Consider the following 23652-nt stretch of genomic DNA (forward strand, 5'->3'; position numbering starts at 1 on the left):
AGTATCTATATCTCGGGTCTCATTAGGCAACACGTTGGTCTAGGATATAATTATTCAACCTCTCTCTTCTCCTTGCAAGACAGGCATGGCGCCTTTTGCAGCAACCAGATACTTTGAGTGCCAAAATATTGAAAGCAAAATACCATCCTAATGCAGATACCTTACATGCACAACTTGGAAGTAGCCCGTCCCATATTTGGCGATGTGTCGTTGAGAGCTCGAAGCAAAATTGTTTACCAAGGGTGATGGGAAGACAATGCAACAAGATGATTTTTGGGCATGGGGTCGTGAAAAGAAAGGATTTGTTTCTGTTAAGTCTGCCTACACATGTTGATCACAGCCAAGATATAGAGAGAGGCATGGATAGAAGGAAATGGTGCTTCATACGATCTATCAGGGAGCAAAAGTCCTGGACCAAACCATGACATGTTGAAGTACCATCAAAAGTAGGAGTCTTTCTCTGCCGACTAGCACACCCGTATATTCCTACCGCCGACTTGCTCAACTATAGTAACATGTCAACTTCAAGCAACTGTCAAATATGCAACGCAGAGGGTTCTTGGTTCCACTCTTTGATTCAGTGCACATAAGCCTGTTGCATTTGGTCCTTAGCAAAAGATGACATGTTGCACCACATTCATAACACGGTAGAACCAATTGCCAGGAATTGGCTTTTCTCCATGTTCGACTCCTTAACTCATGTCCAGCTGACCAGGTTGGTTGTTACCATGTGGGCTATGTGGTATGCCCGGCGGAAGTTGATCCATGAGGGAGAACACCATAGTGGTGGGCGGCGGACTGCTAGGTCCGGTCACACGTTATGGGCGTGGGGAGTGACAGCGGCTATCGAGGGTGGAAAAGGATCAACCCTAAGTGGTGCGCCCACTCCCCTTTATATAGACCTCCGTGGTGGGCTCAACACTTGAGCCCACTAGGAGTCTGCGTCCATTTTCCACTCGGATCCAAACCGAATGGGTTGCAGCCCCTTAAGTGTGCGACCCTATAGGTTCACGTACACATGGACACGACAAGAGTCGATAGTTGGTAGCGGCTCCTAGCATAACGTGCCAACTCCCATATGCGTGTAAAGTCGTTTGACGAATCTCTACAATGTGTCATATCTCATATACAACATTCCTTTTGCCTCACGATATTTGTCAAGGCGAGTACTTGTCACCCTTGTGATAGCTCGACCTCTCTTCTCGAAACGGCGACACAGATTCCCGAACTAGCTTAATACTTAACCCAAGTCGCATGGCCATGCTTTCCGAATTTGATCACTCGAGAGGGCCTAGAGAATATCTCTCCATATAGGAGGGGCAAATCCCATCTTGGTCAGCCTTTTCTCGCGGCATGTCTCACGACTCACCCGAAAGCTACCTTTATAACTACCTAGTTATGGAGTAGCGTTTGATAGACCCTAAGTGAGTCGATCCTCATCCCGAGAACATGTGAGGACCTTAGGTCTAGGGCATGGCATAGACATTCTACTTGAGACTAACATATGACTATATCTCGTTGCGTCTCAAAGTGGGTATGTCCGACTCGGTGATCTCCATCCCCGAGTCCATACTACCGGCTTAGCATCAACCGAATCGTATACTAGTCAAGGATATGTGTCCGCATAACCTTATCAACTAGGGACCATTAGAACAATCATCATATAATACATAGTTCCACAAACAAGTCACATACTTATTGATACATATCATTGATGATGTTCAAGGACAATACAAATGACTCGTCGATACATATGGAAATATCATCATTACATGATTGCCTCTAGTGCATATCTCCAACACTATATTCATGATCGTTGTCCTTGGATATCGTCATAACTATGCACTTTTTCTATCAATTGCTCAACCGTAATTTTTCACCCACCGTATGGTTTCTTTCAAGAGAGAAGCCTCTAGTGAAACCTATGCGCCCCGGATCTATTTACCATCATATTATTTTCAGATCTATAAAACAAAAAATACAAAAATACATTGTTGCAATTTATTTACCTTTACTTTATTTTGCACTTTTACTTATCTTTTACAACTATCTCTATTAGATCTCACTCTTGCTAGTGACCGTGAAGGGATTGACAATCCTTTTTCGTGTTGTATGCAAGTGTTTGTTAGTTTGTGTAGGTGCATCTATTGGAGACTTGAGTGTTTCTCCTACTAGATTGATACCCTGGTTCTTAACTGAGGGAGATACTTATCTTTATTTTGCTGCATCACTCTTTCCTCTTCAAGAAAAAAATCAACACAAGCTCAAGAAGTAGCATTGGGCCACTATGGTTTCTATTTTACCTGTAGGTCATGACCTTGTTAAAGCAACAGAGTCAGATTTTTACTGGTTTCCTATTTTTTTTCTGTTTTTTCATCGGGTTTTCTTCCGTTCTTTTCCTCAGTTTTTACTTTTTTTATTTCCTTTGTTTTTCTTTGTTTATTTTTCTTTTTCACTAGCTTTTTTTTTCTTTTCTTTCTTCTTTCTTCATTTTTTCCTCTTTCTCATTTGTTTTCTTTTGCTTACTCTCCAGTTTTCATTGTTTTTCTACACACATTTTGATACACATCTAATAAAGTTTTCTAATAGACATTAAATATTTTTCAAGTACATGAATAACATTGATTGAGTACATGGTCAACATTTTTTCCAATACAAATTTAACATGTTTTAAATGCTTGATTAACATTTTGCAAATAGCAGATTAACATTTTTTAATACCCGGTCAACATTTCTTCAATACACATTTAACATTTTTGAAATACTAGATTAACATTTTTTAATACATGGTCAATAGTTTTTCAATACATATTTCACATTGTTTTAAATTCTTGAGTTTAACATTTTTTCAATACATGGTCAACATTATTTTGTATGGATTAAAAAAATTTCAATACTTGATTAAGATTTTTTGTACGGATAAAAAATTCAATGCTTGATTACCACTTTTCAAATACTAGATTAGCTTTTTTTAATACATGGTGAACATTTTTTCTATATACATTTAACATTCTTTTAAATGCTTGATTAGCATTTTTTAAATAAAAGTTCAACAATTTTTATAACACATAGTCAACATTTTTATTTATACATTTAAATATTTTTAAAATGCTTTATTATCGTTTGCTAAATTCAAGTTCAACATTTGTTCTTGAATACAAGGTCAACATTTTTCTATACACATTTAACGTTTTTTAAATGCTTGATTAATATTTTTCAAATGCTTGGGATAACAGTTTTTAAATACACAATCAGGTTTTTGCACACGCATTATAAACATTTTGTATACATTTTTTGTATACATGAGAAACCCTTTCTCTATGTACATTTAACATTTTCCAAATGCTTGGTTAGCTTTTTTTTAATGTTTGATGTAAAATGTATTTTGTAATATATCTATTTATAATATTTAACAAGTATAAGCGAATGGCAAAAAAAGAAATAGAAAAAACGAAAAACGTGAAAAAAAACAAGGCAGTGGCCTTCCGCACACTAGGCTTGCCCATGCGCTCGCGCGAGTTCAGCAGGGCATTTCCTAACGGGCGCCTTAAGCGCCCGTTTCTTCTGTTGCCGCAAGCGGGCGCATACCCCCGCGCAGCGCTGGGCCGGCCCGTTTCCTTCTTTGTCTTTATGTTAAAAAAAATGGAGCACAAATCTTATTTCGAATGTGAGGGCTCGAACTCACGATCTGTCCGTTGAAATAGCAACGCACTAACCAACAGACCACCGCACCGATTTTGGCTATTTACTTATTTTTAGTTATTTATTTACGTAGGCCGCGAGAGCCCACCAAACCAGCTTTCACTGCTCGCTGATTTCTGGGCGTTTTTTTTCTGTTTCCTTTTCTCTTTTTCTTTTCTCATTTTTCTTTTTTAACTTTCTTAAAAATAAGAATTTTATAAATTCGTGATTTTTTTAAATTGAATGAACTTTTTTTTTAAATTCAATGAAAATTTTGAAATTCCATGATTTTTTTAAAACGTGAACAATTAATGAGAACATGAACAAAAATACATATACTATGAGCGATTTTCAAATATACACTGAACATTTTTTTCGGTGTACGATGAACAATTTTTAACTACACAGTGAACATTTTGGCGATATACATTGAAATAATTTAAAACATATTTATACATTTTTGATATAATATGAACAAATTTTATACATTGAACATTTTTGTATTATAATCTGAACAAATTTTAACTACACATTGAACAATTTTGTGATATGTTCTGAAAAACCGTTTAAATATCCATTGAACATTTTTTATGTACACTGAACAATTTAAAATTGTGAACAAAGTTCAAAAAGTGAATAAATTTGAAAAATATGAACAAATTTTGAAATCACGAACAAAAAACGAAAAATACATTTTTTTTAAGTTCCATGAAATTTTGAAGATTTTTTTCAAATTTGATGAACTGTTTCAAATCTGATGAACTTTTTTCAAATTTGATGAACCTTTTCCAACTTTGATTTAACTTTTTTTCAAATTCGATGAACATTTTTCAAATTCGTTGAACTTTTTTTAAATTCGAACGAACTATTTTGATATTGATGAACTATTTTTCAAAACTGATGAACTTTTTTGAAATTTGTGAACTTTTTGAAAATCAATGATTTTTTTAGTTCGTTAACCTTTTTAATTCGTGATGTATTTTGAAATCTGTGAACTTTCAAATTTCTTCCCAAAGTTTTTCCGTTTTCCCAAATCTCTGCGCAATAAATAGCTCGACTTTAATTATTCTTAAGATGTTCGCGCTGAAGATATACATGATCAGTTGGTTACCCTAGTGGTTAGGCGAGTGGAACGGGTACTCGACGTTGTGTGATCGAATCCTCACGGGAGCAACCCTTTTAGGGGATTTTTTGTGGTATAGATAAGGCGTGTCGTGGGCCGGCCCAGCACGCGCGTCTGTGAGCGCCAGCTTCCTGAACCGGCGCTTAAGGCGCCGGTTAGGAGCTCCCGTTCAGCAGTCGTAAGGTTTGCTCTAAGTCCCGAATGCTATTTATCGCATACAGTAATGGGCCGGCCCGTACAAAATGTATTAAAGAACACCGGACATAAAAGTGAGCACAACCAGTCCGCCAGCGTGGTATTACTGGTTAAAGGTAGGATTGCATCTTACTAGATGTTCCTTCTTTTTTTATTTTCTTTTCTTTTTTCTTCTCTGTTTTTTCTTTTTTCTTTTTCTTTTCTTTCTTTTCTTTCTTCTTCTCTGGGATTTCTCAATTGTTTTTCAGTTGTTTCATTTTCCTTTTTCTTTGGTTTTTTGTTTCTTTTTCGGTTTTTCATTTTTTTGATTCTTTTTGTTTTCGCGTTACATTCTTATATACATGGTTAATTTTTTTCAAATACTTGTTCAACATTTTTCAGATACATGATCAACATTTTTTACTTGTTCAACATTTTTTCAACTACTTTGTTCAACATCTTTTGAAATAGTTGTGCTGCATTTAGCAAATACTTGTTCAACCGTTTTCAAATCATTGTTCAACATTTTTTATATACATGATCAATATCTTTTCAAATACTTGTTCTACATTTTTTAAAATACTTGGTCTACATTTTTCAAATATTTGTCCAACATTTTTAAATACTTGTTCAACATTTTTCATATACCTGTTCAACATTTTCAATACGTATTTCAACATTTTTTCAAATACATGTTCAACATTTTTTAATATACTTATTCAACATTTTTAAATACTTCTTCAACATTTTTCGAATTCTTGTTCAACATTTTTTAATCCCTGTTCAATTTTTTTTCAAATGTGTTCTTGGGAGAGTGTTTTGATAATGTATGTATTTAGAATATTTCAAAGTACAACCAAAAGTAAAAAAAAGATAGCTAAAAGGAAAAAACGTGAAAATATGAAGCAGGAAACAGGCTGGGCTTACCCGCGTACGTGGGCCGTCCCATATGCTCAGTGGATTCAGCGAGTCGGTACGCTCGTTTCGCTGAACGCGATAAATAGCGATGCCCTCACTAACTCAAGGTCATCTCGCTTCAGACATAGTTACTGATGGGCCGGTTTAAGTAGCATCTTGTAAGTTATTTTCTTTTTCTTCTCCATTTTTAATAGGTCATTGTTTTATTTCGTTGATATTTTCATGAACATTCTAAACGCATTTATTTTAAAGTTTAAATTTGATACCGAATTATGAAAAAAATGAATTTGGATTGAACAAAAAATATTCTAAATTCACCGAGGAAAAGAGCCTATAAAACAACGAGCTACTATCATTTCTTCATTATAGATTGAGATCTTCCCCCACGAGGGAGACTGGAACTCTAGTTTTTCTAGGCAGAGGTAGGGGGTACCATGTCTGTCGGTCGAAGATGGCAACAAACAAGTGGAAGCAACGGATCCTTTGGTAATTCTACTCCTTCCTTTTACGTCTACCGCTTAGAGCACAAACCGTTGTGCTCCTCATTACTCAAGAGACTTCTTATTTTGCTTCCCCCAGATCTATAGAGATATTACGGGTCCTCCATCCGAAATTCCCTCGTGCGGCTATTCTCCATTTATACGAGAAGTGACGATTGCCGTTCTGCTTGGCTCTTGCTTCGTGGCTTTTCAAATCTGCCATCAAATCCTAGTTTCAACCTTGGACATTTCATAGCTTATTTTTTTAAAAAAATTATAAGGAATTTGGAAAACAAAATGTTGATAGCATTTTAAAAACATGTTGTGATTTGAACAATGGCCACACGTTTTTACTTGAAATTGTAGAAAAATGTCAATATAAATAATACCTGCGTAATTCAAAAGAATAATTGAAAATGTTCACACATTTCAAAAATATGTCTATGACATTTTTTTGCAATTTAGGAAAATGTCTGCTCAGTTTTAAAAAGTAGTTTCATACCATCCAGAAAAATGATTCAATGTGTAACTGAAAAATGTTTAGCACACATCGAAAAAAATCTTCAACACCACACATTTCAAAAAATGTTAATAATATAGTTAAAAAATGTTTAAAATGTATATAAATAATGCTCAAGAACATTGTATTCAAAATTATACATCAAAACGTATATCTGAAAGATGTTATTTAAGTAGTTTAAATCTTAAACATGTATGCAAAATATTCATGATGTATACGACAAATTTAAATGTGTATGAAAAACTAGACATGTGTTTTGAATATAAAAGAAAAACACAGCAAAAAACAATGAAAAATGGTGAATACAAAAGAAAAAACAAAGGAAACCAAGCGAAAAAAGGGAGAAAACTGTAGGGAAAAAATCCAAAGAAAACATTAAGGAAACCGATCAAAAGTGGGAAACAGTGAAAAATTGATAAAGAAAATCATTCAAAAACAAAATAGCTACGGTACCGGGTCGGCCCAGTAGCGGTACCACTGAGGCGAGACCGAGACAAATAAGCCGTGCCTAAAATTTATTGAGACTTCTAATTTAGTTAGCTTAATACTAGTCTAGAAACACCAATAAGTAAGAGAGATGTCGTATGAAAAAACACTTATTTTAAAAAATTGCCAAAAAGATCTGGCCCTAAGTCTCATAGAAGCCCTAGGCTGCTGTCAGAGAACAGTATTGGGCCAGCGGGCCCGACTGGACCAGCTCCATCCAAAATAAGAGGCCATGGATGCACAATGAAGTTCCCATCACCCACGAAATCGCTAATTTAAAAGTAGTCTTTCTAAATATCACATCCACCACCTCAGGTTGCGATAAGTAGCACACTGCATGCGCGTCACTTGTCGCAAACAGTGCCATTTTTTATATATCCGTTTATTTAAAACATTTTATTTCTTAAATCATGCATTCAAATCTCGAACCGTCTTCATTGTTGAAATCCTCACATCGAGTTCTTCAAAACTAGATCCCACCTCGATAGATTTTGGTGAACATTTTTTTACATAGAAAAAATCGGACGGATAAATCGAACCGGGAGCACATTTTTTTCTCTTTCCAAAATAGGCACGACCGTGCCTCTTGCAGAAGAAAAAAGAAGAAGAAAAACACATTTTTTCGCAGACGTACCTCTCGCGAAAGCAAACCAGTGCTTGTCGCAGAAGGAATTCCGTTTCCGTGATGCATGGTTGTGCCTCGTCCCAAAGCAAAAATTGTCTCTCTCGCAAAAGAAAAATAACAGAGAACATGTTTTTTTCATTATCGAGAGGAACGACGGTGCCTCTCTCGAAGGCGCAACCGCGCCTCTCGCCGAATTAGACCATGCCTCTCGCGAAAGAAAAAAAACACCTTTTTTTTGTTTCCGAGAGGCATAGCCGTGCCTCTCGCGAAAGCAAACCCGTGCCTGTCGCGCAAGGAATTCTGTTTCCGAGATGCATGGTTGTGCCTTGTCCCAAAGCAAAAATCGCGCCTCTCGCGAAAGAAAAAACCACGTTTTTTCTTGCAATTTTTTCAAACGTTATGGAAGACCAGTAGAAAAAATCAAAAGTGTCAAAAAACCAGTAAAAAATCAGTTTAAAAAGCCGAAAATGTGTGCGAAAAATGAAAAAAATTAAAGAGAGCGCTCATCAGTTTAAAATGGAGGCTCGCAACGAGCGCTCATCAACTAAGTTGCTCTCTACCTTTCAATATTGCATACACCAAGTCCATAGACCGCGTGTCCTGAATCGCGCCGGACAGGTGGCCCCTCTGGTATTCCCGGGCCGATAAACCCCGCCTACGCCGCCGCGACCAGCGTCGTCGCCTCGTGCCCTTCGCCTCACCCCACCTCGCCTGAATCGGCGCCACACCGTGTACGTTCGCCGCGTCCGCACCACCACGAGCGCGAGCGCGAGACCGATGGCCGTCGCCCCGTCGCCGCAAGCCACGGCGGCGGTCGCCGCCCTCTCCAGGCACAGATCCGGCGCGGTCCCACCAGGTACGCACGCGCCGAGTCCCCTCGACCTCAAAATCTCTCCTCTGCGCGCGCGCGCGCTCTACGATTACGCGAAGCCGCTGACGAATTCGACCGCGCGCAGTGCCGAGGAGCGCGCGGGTGGCCGCCGCGGCGAGGAGGCCGGCGGGCTCGACGCGGGCGCGGGGCGGGCTGGTGGCCCGGGCCGCCGTTGCAGTTACGTTCCCTCTGTGATTTTAACTCTCATTGGTTGCTGTGCTGCGTCGCGCGCACTGATTGATTGGTCTGCTTTTGTGCCTTTTGCAGGCCAAGGGTGAGGTTGCGAGCTCCGATACGGGCGGGTGAGTTTTGTGCGATCTTCTACTCGTTTTTTGTTCACAGTAGCAAGGGTGTGATTGCTCTTGGGAAAGAGAAAAACGTGAACTGCTTCTAATTGGACAAACAGTTTATCTTAATTTAGATGTTCCCTGCATCAGATGTTGCTTACTACTCCCTCCGTTCCAAAATAGATGACTCAACTTTGTACTAGCTTTAGTATAAAGTTAGTACAAAGTTGAGTCATCTATTTTGGAACGGAGGGAGTACATATGAATAGATTGCTTTATTTGTGTAGTTGTAAGGTGCCTGCGCCTTGTTTAATTGACAGAAGATTTGTGGCTTTATATATGCGTGAATATGCAATGATCTGCTCGTATTTCATTCATAGTGGGAAGGGAAAAAACATATGAACATGTTCTAATTGGACTAACAGTTCAGCTTAATTTAGATGTCCCCTGCACCAGATGTTGCTTACTTCATATGAGTAGACTGCTAGATTTGTGTAGCTGTAATAGGTGCCTGCGCCTTGTATAATTAGACAATTCGAAGATTTGTGGCTTTTTATAGATGTGACGACTCGTATATAGGTGGCCTATTCCTTGGAAACTTCTGTCTTTTCCTGTACGTTTAGTTGAATTTATATCATGTTTCATGACTCAGCTTATCTGACACCTAGGGAATTCATGTTTCAGTTCCACTTGATTTTGCTCATTATACTGTTTGAAGTTTTTATATATTCAATGTTTTGAAAATTCTAGACACTGGTTGTGACCACATAGACCTTACTTGGTTTTGCAACATGTGGTTACCTTGTCTTCATACTAGCCGTATGTGAAGAATCAAAACTAATATAATAAAAATTGTAAAAACTTAGGCACGAGACTTGATGTTAGTAAGTACTCCCTCTGTCCCAAAATATAAGAACGTTTTTAACACTACACTAGTGTCAAAAGCGTTCTTATATTATGGGACGGAGGGAGTACTAGGTGTGAGTATGCAAATATAAAGATATGTGCTTAAGAATTTGCAGCCATCCATTTGGGTTTAACCGTTTAACTTGCTTGTGTTTGAGGTTCAAGTTGGAAGTAGAAATTTGTTGCAAACAGAACTTGTGGCAGGAACTCCTTGATACTCCCCTGAAGCCGTCCTTTCCGGCATGTATCTAGCAATAAAGAGGAAGACTATTACCATTTGCATCCATACACAATTATTACACATGCTCAATTAATGGTGCAAAAATTAGTACACCATATGTTTTAGATGCAAGCAATATAAACTCTAAACCCATCAAATACCTCCTGTAAAATTGACTGACCAGTGTCTCACCTTAATTACTGGGGTAAACTAATCAGTCTTCTTCCCACATTATAAGCAGTGAATCTACCATAGTTAGTTTAAGTTCCATCACAAGAATGGCAAGTGTTATCCTGTTTGAATAATTAAATGAATTCTGCTGTTGAGAATAAGTGTTATAGTGTTTGAATAATTGAATGAATTCTGAAGTTTTGTCTCGAAACTGCAGATATCACATATCTTGCATTTGTTGAATAAAGATATTTGCACTTCATATACCATATCTATGATTCTGCCTGTCGGAAAATGCCTGACTGATTGTCCTTTTGTTCTGTTTAGTCATGAGGTTTTGATGTTTGAGGCCCTTCGTGAAGCCATGATAGAGGAGATGACTTTGGATCCAACAGTGTGCATGATTGGTGAAGATGTCGGTGACTATGGAGGTTCATACAAGGTATCCAAAGGCCTGTCTGAGATGTTTGGAGACCTTCGTGTCCTTGATACCCCTATCGCTGAGAATTCTTTTACCGGTATGGGAATCGGAGCAGCGATGAAGGGGCTCAGGCCAGTTGTTGAAGGCATGAACATGGGTTTCCTTCTCCTTGCCTACAACCAAATCTCAAACAACTGCGGTATGCTTCCTTATACCTCGGGCGGCCAGTTCAAAATCCCAATCGTGATCCGAGGCCCTGGCGGTGTTGGTCGTCAGCTTGGTGCGGAGCACTCGCAGCGTCTCGAGTCATACTTCCAGTCTATCCCGGGCATTCAAATGGTCGCTTGCTCTACCCCTTACAATGCGAAGGGCCTTCTGAAGGCTGCCATAAGGAGCGATAACCCTGTGGTGCTGTTCGAGCATGTCCTTCTGTACAACCTGAAGGAGAAGATCCCCGACGAGGAATACATCTGCTGCCTGGAGGAGGCTGAGATGGTGCGTCCAGGCTCGCAGCTGACCATCCTGACATACTCCCGCATGAGGTACCACGTGATGCAGGCCGTCAAGACCTTGGTGAACAAGGGGTATGACCCGGAGGTGATCGACATCAGGTCGCTGAAGCCGTTCGACCTGCACACCATAGGGAACTCCATCAAGAAGACCCACCGCGTGCTGATCGTGGAGGAGTGCATGCGGACGGGCGGCATCGGCGCCAGCCTGAGGTCGGCCATCATCGACAACTTCTGGGACGAGCTGGACGCTCGCCCCGTGTGCCTGTCGTCGCAGGACGTGCCGACCCCGTATGCCGCGACCCTGGAGGACGCGACCGTCGTGCAGCCGGCGCAGATCGTGGCCGCGGTGGAGGAGATCTGTCAATCGTAACGCTGTCATGAGTTACGTGTTTCGGCGTTTCGGAAGCAGCGTGCGTGTTCAGTTTGTTTTTGTCGTGTAATTAGTGTTTTTCGTCATCCCGTGGACGTTGCATTATACTGTACTGGGAAGACTGAACTGTGTACCCTTAGCTGTGATGGTCCTGGGTTTTGATCATCTTTCTGCTTGGTCGGTGGAGGATGTGTGCTGCTGTTATTCATTTACCACCACCCTCGTAATCTTTGTTTCACTGATTTCACTCTGGACATCACATAGAAGCTAGCAGTGTTGGTGCCATTTGCCATTTATTTACCACGTCCTGTATGTATGATGAGTCCTTGTTCTTGTGAAGTGGTGGTGTCCGGCTCCGTTGGATGGATGATCACTGCACTGCATAGCTCAACGATGTTGACGCCACTTGCCATGCGTGTATGATGAGTTCCTAAGAAGTATAGATGCAGCCAGGGCTCATACCTATCTTGTGCGTGTGCCCCAGAGGACAGGGCAGGAGGTCAAGAGTTCACACGCTTCAAACAGAGCGAGCGACTTGCTTGCTCCAACTAGTCAGTCCGTTGTTCTCTTGTGGTTTGGCCGCAGCTGCAGCAGCAGCAGAGTAGAATAGGAAGAGGAGCATCGGGGCAGGCAAGGCTGGATTTGCAAATCTGGGAGAGGTGCAATGCAACGCCATCGTTTCCATTTTTCACCCCGGTGGCTCATTGGCCGGGCCGGACAGCATATCGTGGCACAGGGCGGGAAACGTACCCTCACTCACTCACTCAGTGGCCCATTGGCCTAGGGCTGTAAAGTAAAGAAAGCGCCACGCGTGGTACGACGGTGGCGAGACGTCCTCGCCATTTCCCAGAGTAGGAGCTGCCCGTCGTGGGCTGCTTCGCCATATGCGGGCATGCATGGTTCCAGGACGTACGCCCACGGGTCCTTCACTGGTCACCTCACCTCAGGTCGACCGCTGTAGACGGACGGACGACAAAACAAGAGCGGATGGCATAGTATAACCCGTCCCGCGGCGAGCGGGTCGTGGCGAGATTATTCACCGCACGACCGCCGAATAAACAACGCGACTGGGTGCTGCACATCGTCCGTGTCCTGTCCGCGCGTATCCACTAGGCCGGCCGGCCACTGGTAGAGCATAGTATGGCGTGTCGGTCGGAGCAAGACTGTCGTTGTGCGATTATAATTAGCCAGCGTACGTGCTCATGCATGCACCCACACGTCGTCTGTCGTTTGTCGTTTGGGTGCGTCGACCACGGACAGGACTCAGGAGGCACTCGTACGTGCGTGTTTTGGTTTGGCGCCCGCCGTATGTTGTCGTGCCTAGTGGTAGCGGTACGATCGAAACTGCAGGGAATCTCCACTTCTGTAGCATGGCAACGAGTCTGCTCTTAATTGCAGATTAGCACTACTTGTCGGCAGGCAGCACGGGGGGAGCCGGATCCCCTGACGTACGGCCCCCTGCCGTTGGGCCGCTGACGGGTGGGTTCGGGCCCACACGTCAGTGTGTGGGCTGTACGTCAGACGAGCCGCGTCCGCACGGGGAGGCGCCGCGCCACGGCACGGCCGGGGATCAGGAGATGTCGTCGAGCTTCACCAACACCCAGGCGGTCAAAACATCATACTCCATTCTACCCCCTCCATCCGTCGTACAATGTAAGATGTTTTTCAGCTTGCAAAAATACCTTATATTCCCCTAAAAAACACCTTGTATTGTGGAATGTAGGGAGTATTTATCAGCATATGTACGTATGTCGTCTGCCGATGCACACAAGACTACGTACTAAGAGCAACTCTAGACCCCGCATTCCGCTGGTCCGTAAAACGCGTTTGCAGTTAGTGCAAAACAGCTTTTGCGGGTTGGCTTGGGCTGGCACAGATATAGACCCCCCAAACGGATCCGTAAAAAAAAATATTCGCGAAATATTTCTTTTTACGGGTCGGCTTTGCGGGGTCTGCTCTGTGCGCTGCTGCATCCCGCATATCATCAGCCCGCAAATGTCAAATAGAACATAATTCAACAATCAGAAACAAACTGCATTATTCCAATCAAACATAATACAATAATCATCCGCATTACAAATAATTATTCAAATAACCATAGCAAACTTAAATAGTGCAATACAAAATTTGTCATGAATACAAATACAAATGAATACAAAAATAAGTCACTGTCCAGCCCTTTGCCAATGGTGCTCAATGAGATCTTTCTGAAGTTGAAAGTGGGTGTCTGCATTTTCAATCTCCTTGTATGTCTGAAGAAAAGCTCTAATGCGGTTTGGGTCTCTTGCTGGTTTGACACGGCTACCCACATTGTCGTAAAAGAATTCTAAGTTCAATCCTCTCTCATCTTCAAGAATCATATTGTGCAGGATAACACAGCATGTCATTATGTTCTTCAAGGTTTTTTTATCCCAAAAACGAGCAGGACCACGGACAATGGCAAACCTAGATTGCAAAACACCGAATGCTCTTTCAATGTCTTTTTGGGCTGCCTCTTGCACCCTTGCAAATTCACATTGTTTTTTTGTTTTGGGTTCTTTGATGCTCTTGACAAATGTGCACCAAGGAGGGTATATACCATCTGCAAGATAGTACCCCTTTGTGTATTCATGCCCATTGATAGTGTAGTTGCAAGCAGGAGCATCACCACTAGCAAGCCTAGCAAACAAATGAGACCGTTGCAACACATTGATATCATTGAGAGTACCTGGCATACCAAAAAAGCAATGCCAAATCCATAAATCCTCGGATGCTACGGCCTCTAGCACAATTGTTGCATCACGAGACTTGCCACAATACATTCCTTGCCAAGCCTTGGGGCAATTTTTCCAATTCCAATGCATACAGTCAATGCTACCTAGCATGCCAGGCCAACCTCTCCTCTCATTTGATGCCATCAATTTCTTGGTGTCATCTTCATTGGGTGCCCAAAGATACTTAGGACCGAAGATACGAATGATCACTTTCGCAAATCTACGCACTGACTCAATTGTGCTATCTTCACCAATGCGAAGATACTCATCGGCATAGTCAGCCGGAACACCATATGCAATCACCCGCATAGCTGCGGAGATTTTTTGATATGCACTAAATCCCTTTAAGCCCGCGACATTTCTTCTTTGAGTAAAATATCGACAATTTGTCTCGCAAGCTTCAACAATTTTCACAAAGAGGGATCGGCGCATTCGGTACCTTCGCCGGAAGAGGTGCGGAAGATATGTAGGATTCTCCGCGAAATAGTCTTGCATCAACATCTCATTCCCAAGATGGCGATTCCGAGGAATGCACAAACGACCGACAGTCGATCCTCACCTCCTCTTCCGGTGCTCGTCTTCATGCTCCTTCACGGCAAACGCCATGACTAATGTTTGTTGCCGGAAGTTCGCAAGCATGCTCTCAACATTCGAGTCGTCCAAATCGGACGAATCGGATAGCAAGAACTTCTCGCACGGGGTCAACTCCATCTACACGCACACCGGCGCGTCAATCTACTACGTAGCTCGCAAAAATCACAAAAAAGGGACTCACCGGTGGCGGCTGATCCTGGGGCGGCGACGAGGGGGTGCGCTCGACGGCGGTCGATCCCTGGCAGCGGCGGCGATGGGGGCGACTCTTCTCACCGGATCCGGAGGGGCGGTGCAGCGGCTCGGCGCGGGAGGGTGTGGGACGGCCCCGGGGCGCGATTCCCCCTCGCAGATATGGCCGGAATCGCCGGCGGCGGGCGGGCAGAAGCAAAGGGCGGGCGGCGGCGGAAGGAGGGGGAAAGCGCGCGGGCTGAAATGTCCCTCCCGCCAACTGCTTCTCTCCGATGCAGGGCACTGCAGCTGCGAGGGGGAAACCCGCCTTTTCCCGGGTTGTGGCGGAGAATTTGCCGCGCCCCCTAAAATTTTTTGCGGGCCGAGGCGGGATGTCGGGTCTGGTCGGGCAGGCTTTCCGGCCCGTACCCGCATTTTGGCGGTTATTTTGCGGGTCGGGGGCGGATGCGGGGTCTGCTAGAGTTGCTCTAAATCCTTTCATGTACATGAAAATCATGGTGGAGGGGTTGAAGTTTGATGTTGTCAATCTTTAGTTCCTCCTCATCTGCTTTAAGCCCGTTGTCAGGCATCAATATCAACTTTTTTCTTTTGCAGGCAAGGGCATCAATGTCAAATTTGAGAAGAGTGAAGTGGTGTCATGGAGTATGCGCTTGAAGAGCAACAACGGATTGTGGGCAACCTTAGGGTGTGATTGGTTATCTAGGATTGCAGATCACCAATTATGGTTCAAAATTATTTAAACTTCTAGGTTGGTCCTAAGAGCATCTACAACATACATCCACGATGGGCAAATCCGTCCGTCCAAACGCCCACGGGCGCGCCCATGGACACTGATCGATCATGCCTCAAATATTTGATTTTACAACTGGCACCTCAAATTACAGAAAAAGGGATTCCTCCCGCTTTATATAATAAAGTAACCATCACCGAATACATTCAGATACCAAACAACACACACACCACACACACCCGAGACAAGAAGGTGCTAGGCACCGACACACCACCCTACCGACAAACAATAGAGAGGTGAACCGGACCACAATGAAGCCAGGCCTCCAAAGTGGTATCTCCAAAAAGGGTACGCCAATGGATAGCCGCCACCGCTCGATATGAGAAGATTAAGTTTTCATACGGAGCAAGACGACAAGAGTGGGAACACCGCGATAGAGCCTTTAGGAAGGGCACGGCGACAACGGCCACCGCCACCTCGGCCAGTCAAAGGACTAGACAAGTGGTGTACCCCGACGCTCACACCCCACCGGTGCACCTAAACTCCGTCAGCTACCCGCAACCACGCCACCGGCGTGACCGTGGTTGCCCGCCCGCACCTGAGACGCATGCTCCGCCCACGAACGCCGCACCTCCCGCTGCCAGAGATGCCGCCCGGAGATGCCTCCTCACGCCGTCCGCCGACGTCCGAGCGCCAGACCAGGAAGATCCCGACGCAGACTCGACCAACACACCCCGCCAGCCACCACCATTGTGCCGTCATGCCCACCAACCCGAAGCTAGGGCAGGGGCGGCCACCTGCAGATCCCTGTCACCCGCGACGTGCACTCTACGCTAGGCTAGGAACCGGCCCAGGCCACATCGGACCCCGCCACCGATGACCTGCCTCGTCGCGACTGCCACAACACCAGATCCGCCCGCCGCCATGAGGTCCCGCACCAGCTGCTAGCCGCCCCTGCCGCTCCACGCACCAACACGCCCTCAGACGCCTAGCCCGTCGCGCCACCGCTACGCTACAACACCATCACCACGCCGCCTCGCCCTGGGTCAGGGAGGTACCCCGATCTACCCGCGCCAGCCCGCGCCAAGGCCCTCTGGTGGTCGAGGGAGGAGGAGGGGGTAGAGAAGGTAGTTGGTGGCAGCGCGGTAGGGTTCCTCCCCGCACTACTAGGCAAGTGCTTATAGGCAGGACATCAGTAGTAGCACTGGAAAATAACAAGCGCTGCTGCTAATTAGCAGGAGCGCTGGTCTTGGGCATCGCTACAAGTAATGCTCTAGCAGTAGCGCTGGAAATAAAAAAAATGCTACTGATAAGTGGGTCCCAACGAGCCCACCTACTGCTAAAATCTTAGCAGCGCGGCCCAAAATAAAGCGCTACCGCAAAGATTTTAGCAGTAGTGCTTGGTTTGACAACACCGCTTGGTTTGGCAAGATCCTAGCTATGGAGTAGTTGTATACGCAAGAGGTTTACGAGTTCAGGCCCTTCTCGGAGGAAGTAACAGCCCTACGTCTCGGAGCCCGGAGGCGGTCGACTAGATTATATGCATATGAGTTACAGGGGTGCGAACCCTTTACACTGAGGAGGGGTGTGGCTTATATAGAGTCCGCCAGACCCCTCCGGCCCTTAGTTATGCAGGGTTTAAGATACATTAAGGTTGGGCGTTACTGGTAACGCCATACATAAAGTGCTGTGATGACCATAAAAGCTACTTAATGACTGACCGTTAATGTGCAAAGTGTCTTTAGATCTCCTGGCTGTCGAGTGGTCGGCTTCGTGGTCGAGTGGTTGGCTTCATGGTCGAGTGTCCTCGAGTCCGTCGTGTGGAACACTTCTGATTCGATTGACAGGTGGTTTCTTCTAGAGATGTCCTTGGGTAGGGTAGTTTGGACAAGTCCATGACCCTACCCCAGGTACACGGCTTCATCACCCGGGTCTCTTTTCCATCATATAAGTTTCCGATCTACTATTTTGCAATCTTTTACTTTCTGATCTATAAACCAAAAATACCAAAAATATTTACTTTACCATTTATCTATCTCTATCAGATCTCACTTTTGCAAGTAACCGTGAAGGGATTGACAACCCCTTTATTGCGTTGGTGCAAGTTTGTTTCATTGTTTGTGTAGGTATTCGGTGACTTGTGTGTTGTCTCCTACTGGATTGATACCTTGGTTCTCAAACCGAGGGAAATACTTACTCTACTTTGCTGCATCACCCTTTCCTCTTCAAGGGAAAAACCAACGCAAGCTCAAGAGGTAGCAGGAAGAATTTTTGGCGCCGTTTCCGGGGAGATCTACGCCAAGTCAAGCCATACCAAGTAGACATCATAAACTCTCATCTCTTGCATTACATTATTTGTCATTCGCCTCTCATTTTCCTCTCCCCCACTTATAAAATGATTTTCGAAAAGATTTGCCTTTTCTTCGCCCCTCTTCTGTTCGATCTTTTTGTTCGCTTGTGTTACCATGTGCCTTTTTTGCTTGCATCTTCGCTTGCTAAAAGTTTATGGATCCCCATCCACTTGCTAATCTTTTTAAGAGATCCAATTATGATGAACCAATTGCTAGTGAGTTAAGTGCACAAGATTATCTTTATGAGGTTTTGCTTGAAATTCGTGAATCTTAAAATTGTGATGAAGTGCTTTATGAAGTGATTCACGATGGATCTTTGAATAAAAAGCATGACTGCAATGATGTTATTACAAACTCTATTAATGTCAATTGTGTTAATGATATGCAAAACCCCAAGCTTGGGGATGCTAATTTTGCTATGTCTACTACTTGTTGCAATGATCATGATTGGGGGTGATTCTTCTTATGATCTTGAAAATTTATTTAAGCTCCATGATGAATATGAGATTGATAATAATGTTTGCAATAATATTGAAAGTGGGTTTGGAAGATTGTAAATTTTAGATCCCACATATTTGGAGAATATTCAATCCTATGAAAGTTTTGATAAAAGTGGGTTTGGAGAGGTCATGACTTTAATTAATGTTGATCCCACTATTTTGGAAGAGTGTCAACTTCACATGCATGTGGATCATGTTGAGAATATGTTATCTGATAGCTATATTGTTGAATTTTCTTATGATCCTACATGTAATTATTATGAGAGAGTAAAATATGGTCATAAAAATTTTCATGTTACTAAATTACCTCTCTTCATGTTGAGACTGCTATCGTCTCTTTCTTCTTCCTTGCATCTGCTAGTTTTTGCTTGCCTTGATAATTTGTTTACTTATAAAATGCCTATGCATAGGAAGTATGTTAGACTTAGATGTGTTTGTCACGTGTTTTATGATGCTCTCGTTGCGCTTCAATTCTTGTCTTTCACGTGAGCATCATTGAAATTCTCAATGCCTAGCTAAGGGCGTTAAACGATAGCGCTTGTTGGGAGGCAACCTAATTTTATTTCTATTCTTTGCTTTTAGTTCCTATTTAATAATAAATAATTCATATGGCCTCTGGTTAGATGTGGTTTTGTGTTTTAATTAGTGTTTGTGCCAAGTTAAACTTTTATGATAGCTTACGGTGATAGTTGTGTAGTTGATCCTGCTGAAAAACAAAAACTTTTATGCTCAGTAAATAATTTTCAGGATTTTATTGAAACGTCCTTTTGATCTGATTCTTTTTGCTCTGGATTGGTGCACAAATTTCTCAGGTTGTCCTATTTTTTCAGAGTTTTTGGAGTTACATAAGTATTCGAGAGTCACAGATTACTACAGACTGTTCTGTTTTTGACAGTTCTGTTTTCTATGTGTTGTTTGCTTATTTTGATGAATCTATGGGTAGTATCGGGGGGGGGGGGTATGAACCATGGAAAAGTTGGAGTACAGTAGATATTACACCAATATAAATGAATAATGAGTTTGCAACACTACCTTAAAGTGGTGATTTATTTTCTTGTACTAACGGAGCTTATGAGATTTTCTGTTGAGTTTTGTGTTGTGAAGTTTTCAAGTTTTAGGTAAGGATTTGATGGACTATGGAATAAGGAGTGGAAAGAGCCTAAGCTTGGGGATGCCCAAGGCACCCAAAGGTAATATTCAAGGACAACCAAAATCCTACGTTTGGGGATGCCCCGCAAGGCATCCTCTCTTTCGTCTCCGTCTATCGGTAACTTTACTCGAGGCTATATTTTTATTCACCACATGATATGTGTTTTGCTTGGAGCGTCTTGTATGATTTGAGTCTTTGCTTTTTAGTTTTCCACAATCATCCTTGCTGTACACACCTTTTGGGAGAGACATGCATGAATCGTGATTTATTAGAATACTGTATGTGCTTCACTTATATTTTTTGAGCTAGGCCATATTGCTCTAGTACTTCACTTATATCTTTTTAGAGCATGGCGGTGGCATTATTTTATAGAAATTGATGAACTCTCATGCTTCACTTATATTATTTTGAGAGTCTTTAGAACAACATGGTAATTTGCTTTGGTTATAAATTTAGTCCTAATAAGATAGGCATCCAAGGGGGATATAATAAAAACTTTCATATAAAGTGCATTGAATACTATGAGAAGTTTGATTCTTTATGATTGTTTTGAGATATGAAGATGGTGATATTAGAGTTATGCTAGTGGAGTAATTGTGAATTTGAAAAATACTTGTGTTGAGGTTTGTGAGTCCAGTAGCATGCATGTATGGTGAACCATTATGTAACGAAGTTGGAGCATGAGGTATTTTTTGATTGTCATCCTTTGTGTGGAGGTCGGGATCGCGCGATGGTTAACTCCTACCAACCCTTCCCCTTGGAGCATGCACGTAGTGCTTGGTTTTGATGACTAATAGATTTTTGCAATAATTATGTGAGTTCTTTATGACTAATGTTGAGTCCATGGATTGTACGCACTCTCACCCTTCCACCATTGCCAGCCTCTCTTGTACCGAGCAACTTTCGCTGGTACCATACACCCACCATATACCTTCCTCAAAACAGCCACCATACCTACCTATTATGGCATTTCCATAGCCATTTTGAGATATATTGCCATGCAACTTTCTACCATTCCGTTATTATGAAATGTTTCGTCATTGTCATATTGCTTTGCATGATCATGTAGTTGACATCGTATTTGTGGCAAAGCCACCTTTCATAATTCTTTCATACATGTCACTCTTGATTCGTTGCACATCCCGATACAACGTCGGAGGCATTCACATAGAGTCATGTTTTTGTTCTAAGTATCAAATTGTAATTTTTCGAGTTGTAAGTAAATAGAAGTGTGACGATAATCATTATTAGAGCATTGTCCATGTGAGGAAAAAAAGGCCAAATAAAAAAATGAGAAAGTCCCAAACAAAAAAATGATAGAAAAAGAGAGAAGGGACAATGTTACTATCCTTTTCCACACTTGTGCTTCAAAGTAGCACCATGATCCTCATGATAGAGAGTTTCCTATTTTGTCACTTTCATATACCAGTGGGAATTTTTCATTATAGAACTTGGCTTGTATATTCCAACAATGGGCTTCCTCAAATCGCCCTAGGTCTTCATGAGCAAGAAATATGGATGCAAACCCACTTAGTTTCTTTTTGAGCTTTCATACACTTATAGCTCTAGTGCATCCGTTGCATGGAAATCCCTACTCACTCACATTGATAGCTATTGATGGGCATCTCCATAGCCCGTTGATACGCCTAGTTGATGTGAGACTATCTCCCTCATTTTTTCTTCTCCACAACCACCATTCTATTCCACCTATAGTGCTATGTCCATGGCTCACTCTCATGTATTGTGCGAATGTTCAAAAAGTTTGAGAATACTAAAGTACGAAACAATTGCTTGGCTGAAACTAGGGTTGTGCATGATTTGAATATTTTGTGTGCTGAAGATGGAGCATAGCTAGACTATATGATTTTGTAGGGATAAGCTTTCTTTGGCCATGTTATTTTGAGAAAACATAATTGCCTTGTTAGTATGCTTGAAGTATTATTGTTTTTATGTCAATATTAAACTTTTGTTTTGAATCTTTCAGATCTGAACATTCATGCCACAATAAAGAGAATTACATGTATAAATATGTTAGGTAGCATTCCACATCAAAAATTTTGTTTTATCATTTACCTACTCGAGGACGAGCAGGAATTAAGGTTGGGGATGCTTGATACGTCTCCAACGTATCTATAATTTTCGATTGTTCCATGCTATTATATTATCTGTTTTGGATGTTTTATATGCATTAATATGCTATTTTATATTATTTTCGGGACTAAACTATTAACCTAGAGCCCATTGTCAGTTTCTCTTTTTTTGCCTGTTTTAGAGTTTCGCAGAAAAGGAATACCAAACAGAGAGTCCAAACGGAATAAAACTTTTGCGATGATCTTTCTTGGACTAGAAGCAAACCAGGAGACTTGCAGATAAAGTCGGAGGAGCTTCGAGGCTGCCACAAGGGTGGAGGGCGCCCCCTGCCTTGTGGGCCCCTCGTGGGTCTCCTGACCTATCGTTCGCCCATATATACTCTTATACACCAAAACCATCAGGGGGAGCCACGAAAACACTTTTCCACCACCGCAACCTTCTGTACCCGTGAGATCCCATCTAGGGGCCTTTTCTGGCATCCTGCTGGAGGGGGATTAAATCATGGAGGGCTTCTGCATCAACACCATTGCCTTTTCGATGAAGCGTGAGTAGTTACCACAGACCTACACGGCCATAGCTAGTACCTAGATGGCTTCTTCTCTCTCTTTGATTCTCAATACCATGTTCTCCTTGATGTTCTTGGTGATCTATTCAATGTGATACTCTTTTGCAGTTTGTTTGCCGAGATCCGATGAATTGTGGATTTATGATCAAATTATCTATGAATATTATTTGAATCTTCTCTGAATTCTTATATGCATGAATTGATATCTTTGCAAGTCTCTTCGAATTATTGGTTTAGTTTGGCCTACTAGATTGGTTTTTCTTGCAATGGGAGAAGTGCTTAGATTTGGGTTCAATCTTGTGGTGTCTTTCCTAGTGACAGTAGGGGCAGCAAGGCACATATTGTATTGTTGCCATCGAGGATAAAAAGATGGGGTTTTCATCATATTGCTTGAGTTAATTCCTCTACATCATGTCATCTTTCTTAATGCGTTACTCCATTCTTTATGAACTTACTACTCTAGATGCATGCTGGATAGCGGTCGATGTGTGGAGTAATAGTAGTAGATGCAGGCAGGAGTCGGTCTACTTGACACGGACATGATGCCTATGTTCATGATCATTGCCTTAGATATCGTCATAATTATGCGCTCTTCTATCAATTGCTCGGCAGTAATTTGTTCACCCACCGTATTATTTTCTATCTTGAGAGAAGCCACTAGTGAAACCTATGGCCCCGAGGTCTCTTTTCCAGCATATAAGTTCTCTTTTCCATCATATAAGTTTTCGATCTACTATTTTGCAATCTTTTACTTTCCGATCTATAAACCAAAAATACCAAAAATATTTACTTTACCGTTTATCTATCTCTACCAGATCTCACTTTTGCAAGTAACCGTGAAGGGATTGACAACCCCTTTATCGCGTTGGGTGCAAGTTTGTTTGATTGTTTGTGCAAGTATTCAGTGACTTGTGCATTGTCTCCTGCTGGATTGATACCTTGGTTCTCAAACTGAGGGAAATACT

The 23652-nt window shown here is 42.4% G+C and overlaps 1 protein-coding gene across 1 annotated transcript; it reads left to right on the top strand.

The window, feature by feature from the left end:
* Window positions 1–8587: 8587 nt before the first annotated feature.
* On the top strand, window positions 8588–12011 carry LOC123110244 (pyruvate dehydrogenase E1 component subunit beta-3, chloroplastic). The gene is made up of 4 exons (XM_044530720.1): window positions 8588–8862; window positions 8963–9054; window positions 9145–9179; window positions 10789–12011. Exons 1-4 carry the CDS (start codon window positions 8784–8786, stop codon window positions 11762–11764), a joined length of 1182 nt encoding a protein of 393 aa, XP_044386655.1. The 5' UTR covers window positions 8588–8783; the 3' UTR covers window positions 11765–12011.
* The last annotated feature ends 11641 nt before the right edge of the window (window positions 12012–23652 follow it).

Source organism: Triticum aestivum, chromosome 5B, assembly GCF_018294505.1.
Source record: "Triticum aestivum cultivar Chinese Spring chromosome 5B, IWGSC CS RefSeq v2.1, whole genome shotgun sequence".
Classification (NCBI taxonomy): Eukaryota; Viridiplantae; Streptophyta; class Magnoliopsida; order Poales; family Poaceae; genus Triticum; species Triticum aestivum.

Coding starts and splice junctions, on each gene's coding strand:
- LOC123110244 (XM_044530720.1), top strand. CDS start 8,784: ATGGCCGTCGCCCCGTCGCCGCAAGCCACGGCGGCGGTCGCCGCCCTC. Junction 9,055..9,144: donor TGGCCCGGGCCGCCGTTGCA/GTTACGTTCCCT, acceptor TGCCTTTTGCAG/GCCAAGGGTGAGGTTGCGAG. Junction 9,180..10,788: donor GCGAGCTCCGATACGGGCGG/GTGAGTTTTGTG, acceptor TGTTCTGTTTAG/TCATGAGGTTTTGATGTTTG.